Here is a 7,625-nt window from a genome sequence, read left to right as displayed (position 1 = left end):
CTTCATTTTCGTACTTACCTGCGTTGCTCTTGCGCGGTCGAGGAAGCGAATTTAAAAATTATTCCACATTAAACCATCATAGTGAAATTCTTTACTCTACAAAGGTGCATTTGTATACATACATCGGTGTAAAAATTATGTCTCAATATTTCACTTGAAAATTGACAGAATATTTTGATCTAACACGTAACTCTATGCGTTTATATTAATAATTTATTACACAACTACAACTTCTTTTACAATATGAAAGGCAATTTTCCATTGTAAGTTAATCTTTAAACAATGATAAAAATAATAGGAGTACACTGAATGTTTATTAACAACATGAAAGCCATATTCAAATGGTTCGAGTACCAAATAATAGATTGAATACTTTTATAAAAGATTTTCATCATTGGAGATTAACATTCTGACATAAAACCCTCCGAAAAATTGTTTTATAAACCGAGACATGGTTTATTCCAATATTACCAACTGTCAATATAATGTAAATTAGAATTGCAGTACAAAACGAACATAATCGAAATGTATAAATATTGAATTGAACCATGTTCTACGAGTTAATGTGCGTAGGATATGCAGTTAAATCAAGAGTTAATACTTTACTTTCCAAGCATTCGCCAACCTGCAATTTAAACAGAAATAAAGTAACGTTGGTAGGTATAATCATATTTAGTAGGCATGGGTTTCTCGAAGCGTCTAAACTTCGAAACCCAAGAAAGTCCCAAGTTTCGGGAATTCGAAACTTTGCACTTTCTTCGTGATGCGGAACTCTCGGAAGCCAGATAAGCAAAAATATAAAACCAACGAATGAAGAATTTCTATATTGTTATATTTTTATTTGTATTTTCTTTAACTATGGCCAATAGAGATTTATGCAAAAAGTTTGTCGACTTCAGTTCTTAAAGCAAAAAAAGCACCTTGAAGTTTCAAGAGTTCCGAAACCACCCCTAGTATTTAGAGTGTTAAAAAGAGAGACTTACATCGGGGCAAATGCCAATCAACGCGTCAGCATGCGAATAAAATTCTTCCTTTAAAGATATAACAATAGTTTGCAAGGAGCTCGTTTTATCGCGTATGTAACTTGCAACTTTTCCTATATTAGTATTGTCTAAGGCAGCGTCAATCTCATCCAGGACGAAGAATGGCGCAGGTTGAAAGCTGCAAAAATGAAATACTAATTAGAATGGAAAGTGTACAAAAACATAAATCCATGGCTGTGTACATATACGTAGTTACCTATGAATTGCGAACAATAAAGCTAATGCTGCAACAGTCTTTTCTCCACCGGATAGATTGGACATTGGCTGGAATCGTTTTCCTGGCGCTACACAATTGTAATTAATACCATCCAGGTAAGGTTCTTCTGGATTCTCTGGACCAAGAAACGCTTGGGCAGATTGATTTTTTGCTAAGCTCTAAAATGGCACAGATTTTTATTTGTATTTTCTTTAAATTCTTTTATTGGGTTTATTAACACCAAGTAATTATTATAATGATTTATAAGTACTTTATAAATTGGGTCGATCTCATTAGCCACGTGCTCGAAACAGGCCATGAATCGGTCGTGTCTCTCTTTCTTTATCTTCTCAAATTGCGTCTTCGCCTTCTTTGCTTTCTTACGAGACTGTTCAAATTCTTCGTTGGTCTCTTGTAACTTCTCTTTGGCAAGATACAATTTCTGAATTGCCTAAAAGAAAAATACGATGGAGGCGTTAAAATAATGCGTCTCATTATTAGTAATACCTTTCTAAATCATTTCTTACCTTCATATTAGGAGCTTGGATGCGTTGAATGGTACTTTGTAAATCATTAATCGACTTTGTGAGTTTGTCACTAGTCTTTTTAATATCCTCTTCGTCTACGTCTTTCAAATGTTCTGGGAGTAATGCATAATCTATGGTAATCCGTTTCTCTCGTTCGTACTGTTGCTGGGTGCTTATAGACGAGTCATTGTTGGTTTCTGAAGCGTTAGTTGCACCAGACTCGCTGGCTATATCTTCCATATTTCCATGGAGCATTGGAATCGCGATATCTTCCATCTTGCACTGCATTAGGATAGCATGGCGATCAGCCTTCTTTTGCTCAATCTTGTTTTCGATACCATTCAGTTGCTTTTGAGCAGCTTGTATATCTTTTGCAATTGCTCCGACCTCGCGTCTAGCTTTGCCTATCTCGTCCTCTTTCTGATCGACTTCCATTTTCTTCGCGTTCCTCGCGGACTTCAATTGCTCCATCTGAGTCTCGTCGTGATCTATCTCTGCCTTTTGATTAGATTCGGTCTGCCGTGCAGACTCGAGCTTATCTTCTGCATCTTGAACAGCACGTTCCCAACGTAAAACGTTGCTCTCCGTATCGCGTTGCTTCTCAAAGTCTAATTGATTGTAAATGCGATTGCACTGGTTTTCGAACTCCATTCTCTTCTTCGCCCTTTCCTGCTGCGATCGTAATTCTCTCTCCTCGTACTGACGGATATTCGACACACCTATCTGCTCGCAGAAGCTAGCGAATACGTCATCCTCGACATTATTCATCTTCTCCTTGATGTTTTGTATCTCCTGATCCCTTTCAGCCATGGTTTTCTCAATCGCCGCTATTGCTGGGCCGAACATGTTCAGATCATTCTGAAGGCCATCCAGCTCCGCCTCAAGTTCAGAAATCTGTTTCTGAGTGGCAGTGAGATCACTTTTATTGTATTTCAAACGGGTCTCCAGTCCACGTATCTGAGATTCGACTGTATTTAACTCAGATTCCTTACGCGACTTCTTCAAAGACTCGCGCAGCTCTTCCGTTAACTTCTCCTTCTGCGCTTTAAGCTGAGACATCTGCTTTTCGTCCCACCTCTTCGCTTTCTTCGCAAGGTCTAAACTACCACCGGATATGATCCCAGCTTTCTGGTAAAATGTCCCATCTAATGCGACGCAGTCGTACCTCGCCTTTTTATCCATCTCGTAAGCTACTTTATTCGCATCTTCGGGAGTCTCGCAGACAAGAGCATTGTTCGTAGCGAACAACACTGCCCTGTCGATATCCTTGGGAGAGAAATGTAACACGTCGTACAACAGCTTTACATTTTTCGGCTCCTGTATGTTCCTCAGTCTCTCTTTCAGAGGTTTCGCTTGAATGTAATCGAGAGGAAGAAATGTTTCCGGCTCAAGATATTGCTCTTTAAGATACTGAATACACTGTCTAGCTGTTTTTTCGGTATCAACGACAATAGCTTCCATATATTTACCAAGGACCTTTGTGATCGCAACGTTATATCTCTTGTGAATGGGTTCGCACATGTTATACATACGATCGTACACTCCAGGGAAAAGGCGTTTGAAATTTTCCACGATTTCAGTTTTCTTCTTGGTCCTCGAGACCTCGTGCTTATCAACTTTCGCATCGCCTAGCTGCTCAGAAATACTTTCCAACTCCCGTTGAATATTCTGTATTTTATCCTTTGAGCTACCGACATCGGACTGCAAGTCAGCCCGCAATTTCTTTTGATCTTCCAATGCAGCTTCAGAAGTTTTTATGTGCTCTTCTAATTTCTCTACTCTTTTCAGAGCCTCGTCTCGCATGTGACCTTTCTGTTTGTGCTTATTCTCTATTTCCGTTTTCTTCCTCCCTTCATTGTCAAGCCTGTCCTGATCTGATTTCTGCTCACGATTAATAGAATCAAGAAGTTGCAGGTACCTCGCGGATTGCTTGCCCGCTTCCTCCTTCAAGCGATTATACTCTCTAACTTGCTCATCTTCGAGCTGCACATCTCGCCCCTGTAGCTGTGACTGCCCCGCAATGCTCGCTTCGTAAGCTGCTTTAGCTTCTTCTACTTGACGCAGCTCCTCTTGGAGTTCGTGTATGTCTTTTTTATGCGCTTCGTCCGCGATGCGCGCTTGGGCCAAAGATTTCCTCGCGGATTCCACTTTCTTCTGCATGTGTGCCACGCGCTCCTTCGCTTTAATGAACGTAGGTCTCTTCTTCGTTATTTCAACTTCCACCTCCCTAATGTCTTGTTCTATTTTAGCCAGATCTCTTCCTAATTTCCCCGCTTCCTTCTTCTTCTCTTTCAACAACTCCTCCGCTTTCTCTTTCTTCTTCTCGATCTTCTCTATCTCGTGTTGCTTCTTCTTCTGCTGAAGCTCCAAATTCTCTGTACACTTCTCATTATGAAACAAACGAAACAGCTGCAGCTCGACCTGCTTCTCCACATACTCTTCCTTCAATCGCTGATACTTCTCAGCCTCCTCTTTCTCCAATTTCGCTTCTTTCCTTTCCGCGGCGATGCCCTTCTTCTTCTGATAGGAAAATTGAGTCTCTTCCTCCGCCTTTAACATTTCCGTCCTTAGCCTCTCGTACTCCGCCTTCAGCGCCCCGGAATTACTAATCTCCTCGAACAGCGCGGTGCGCTCCTTTGGATTTTTCATGGCTATAGATTCGACAGCCCCTTGGAATACCAAGAAATTTTTTGCCTTCACGTTAATCCCAAGGTGCTCTAACTCGTTAAGGTACACTTGACTCATAACGACATTATTGTTTATCCTATGCTCGGAAGAGGAGCCCTGCACGGAGCGCATGAAACTTTTCTCCGACCCATCCTCCAGCTCGAAGACAGCAGTGACAGATGCGCTTCGGGCGACTGGCATCCCTATTGATGCTCCATGGATGAGCTCGCTGAACCTTTTCACGCGCAGGCTACTCGTCTTCTCCCCCATAACGAAACTGATCGCGTCCATGAAATTAGATTTTCCTGTATGAAAGTAACGCGTGTAATACCTTGCAAAATATTAGACTGCTCCAGAAACTGTTATTGCTAGCATAGGTTATAAAACATAACCTACCAGATCCATTTGGTCCAACGACAGCGGTAAATGATTTCAGAGGTCCGATAATAAGCTTTCCCTTGTACGATTTAAAGTTCTCCACCTCGATGTGCTTCAGAAACGCCGGCATTTTCAAAATGATAAAAAAAATTCACGAGCAACAGCGTAGTAGCATAATTGGCGCCATAAAGTTTCCAACACAAACAAGCATTATATATCAACAATTGGTCTTAGCTCCTACTCTGAAGTTGGCCGCATAATGCTATCCAACGGAACACTTATAGATACCATGTTTATAAACATTTACACTATTTTATCAATTATTTCGTTACGTGTAAACGAATAATCTTCATGAATAAATATATTGCATTTTAATGAAGAAATAAATGCTCGTAATATTTTATTATCAGACTAGGTAGGCTAGCTGTAGATAGGGCGACTAATTACAGAAATGATCTCAGTTAAATTAACTTTGTTTTATTCAAAGCATAGATGTATAAGGATTGCAAGGAAAGATTAAAACTATTCTCTATTTACTAAACTATAAAGCAAACGACATACTCAATGTATTAAGTATTTAAGGTAGCAGGTATTAAAGAAACAAGAATTTTACAGTATCATTTTTAATATATAAACGTGTAACAAACGTGTAACAAGATAAGTTAAAGTGTGAGTCTATGATCTTTCAAGTAGCGAACCTACTAACCGACAATTAGTAAAGGGTGCTTCACAGTTTAATATTCTCGACTAAGGAACACGAGAGGCCAGTATTATCTGGTTCCACGTTTATCTCCTTAACTACTCCATCTTCAAGAACCATCGAATAGCGCTTACTTCTTTTCCCACCCAATACAGGCAGATCCACGGAGAGTTCTAGCGCATCTGCAAATTGGCCTGTGGGATCTGCTAGCATGCGCACCTATTTAGAAAAAATGTACATTAATATCCCCTATATAACAATGTATAACGTATGTATAATACGATAATAAACATCACCTTGCCGTCCGCTCCTTGAGCTTTACCCCAAGCCGCCATCACAAACGGGTCGTTCACAGCAACGCAAAAGATTTCTGATACCCCTTGAGACTTCAAAGTAGCTGCACTCTGGATGAAGCCCGGAAGATGCGTCTAAAACAATATCACGCTCGTACACATCCCTTCTTTCCATAACAGAAATGAATCTGAAACTAATGGATACCTTGGAACATCCTGGTGTAAAGGCACCTGGGACTGCGAAAACAATTATCTTCTTCTTATCTGCAATTTTCGCAAGATTCACCTTATTCGCTGGCGTATCTTCGAAAAGATCAACCGCGGGTAGTTTATCACCTACCTACGCATATCAAAGAACATATTAATTCTTAGAGGTCTGAGAGATCATGGACGAACGACTTCGGCGTATTTGCGTCTTACAATATTCTCGCGGCTACGATCATTGAAAATATGTAATATTGCAATTAAAAATCATGTTTGTCAATTTTATTAATTATAAAAGTCTTAAATTACGTTTTTATGAGGGACTTACAGCGATAACCATGTTTTGGGAGGATACGTGAAAGAGTCTTGTGAGGCAACTAAATGACGATCGCTCGCTGACAGCGAGTACGCGACTTATGAGTTGGTTCATCTGTGTATGTGGCTGTCGACGTAGCAGGTCAAATAATCGATCGTTTACAATGGAAGAAAGTGTAAAGAAAATTCGTTAAATCGGAAGACAGTATCAGTAACCGGCTCGCAAACACGGGGTATTGCGCAACCAAGCCGGCTCTTGACGTGGCCTTAGCGCCTGCATTGAATCGATGCAATGCTCTATATTGTTCTGTGTTGAAATAGAAGCTTCTATATTAATTAAAGAGTAGTAATTGATTCTCCTTTATTTAGCGACACATCAGTGGCAGATTTCTAAAATAAATGGATGTATTGGAACGCATACAAAGTGTCATGCTATCTAACGGTGGAACCTATATATCCAATTGTTATGATGAATAAAGGAGTTATTTGTTTATTCGATCAGTCCTGCGAATTATTTATACACCTTATACAATAATATTGTTGATTTCTTCGTCCTTGGGAATTTTTCAAGGTTGTTCTGTTGCGATCCTCACCCTAGCGGTATTTAGTGAAAGTAAGTTCCTAATGCGTGAAGATTGGACTAAACAAATTAAATTTATTAGGAAAGAGTTAAGAGTGAACGTTTCAGGATTTGATATTTGTCTTCGCCTCCTTCTTAAACACTCGAAAACATTGTATTAATAAAAAAAAAAAGAAACATACGAAGAAGCTTATTTCTTCTCCTCGGAATTCGTCGTGTTGAGTTATTTGTTACAAGATAATTAGTTGATTTAAATTAACGCGTATTGCGAGCAGAGCCCTTCAGGGCTCCACGGGCATTGAAACTCGCAGAAATTCCCACAAGGCACAAGATTCCCCAGGTGGCCGCGCAACAGTTCAAAATATGAGCGGCGCGTAGCGGCGAAAGGAGGAACTAAATCATAGGCAGTTGCTATCGACTGACCTCGGCGTCTTTAGACGCCCGTTTTTCATCGATGCACGGTGTCAAATAAGTGATAATAACTGATTAATTAAGAACGCGATCTTTACGAATTTTGTAGAGAAAAATCACAAGTGTCTCTATTTTGAGGATTAGTGTTCAAAGTGTAGAAATACAATTCCGAAAAGTCGCCATTTCGAATCTGGCAACGAGAATTCAATTTATTGCAAGAACCGTGTTGCCAGAATAGAAATTCCTCCTTTATTTATTAATTTAGTTGCAATCTGAAGTTCTACACCTCTTCGAGAGATCTTTGCTAATCA

General features: G+C 39.8%; 2 protein-coding genes across 2 annotated transcripts; both read right to left on the bottom strand.

Annotated features, from left to right (window-relative positions):
* Positions 1-68: 68 nt before the first annotated feature.
* Positions 69-5,041, bottom strand: LOC143371797 (structural maintenance of chromosomes protein 1A-like). Its single transcript, XM_076817395.1, has 6 exons — positions 4,830-5,041; positions 1,767-4,738; positions 1,511-1,690; positions 1,240-1,418; positions 984-1,161; positions 69-625 (listed from the first exon to the last, which is right to left on the bottom strand). Exons 1-6 carry the CDS (start codon positions 4,939-4,941, stop codon positions 554-556), a joined length of 3,693 nt encoding a protein of 1,230 aa, XP_076673510.1. The 5' UTR covers positions 4,942-5,041; the 3' UTR covers positions 69-553.
* A 289-nt stretch (positions 5,042-5,330) lies between these two features.
* On the bottom strand, positions 5,331-6,589 carry Prx5 (Peroxiredoxin 5). The gene is made up of 4 exons (XM_076816188.1): positions 6,337-6,589; positions 6,010-6,144; positions 5,808-5,939; positions 5,331-5,730 (listed from the first exon to the last, which is right to left on the bottom strand). The coding sequence occupies exons 1-4, from the start codon at positions 6,436-6,438 to the stop codon at positions 5,539-5,541; spliced, it is 561 nt and encodes a 186-aa protein (XP_076672303.1). The 5' UTR covers positions 6,439-6,589; the 3' UTR covers positions 5,331-5,538.
* Between the last annotated feature and the right edge of the window lie 1,036 nt (positions 6,590-7,625).

This window comes from Andrena cerasifolii, chromosome 7, assembly GCF_050908995.1.
Source record: "Andrena cerasifolii isolate SP2316 chromosome 7, iyAndCera1_principal, whole genome shotgun sequence".
In the NCBI taxonomy this organism is placed as follows: Eukaryota; Metazoa; Arthropoda; class Insecta; order Hymenoptera; family Andrenidae; genus Andrena; species Andrena cerasifolii.
Note: the sequence above shows the minus strand (reverse complement) of the source record. Positions and strands in the feature narration are given on the sequence as shown.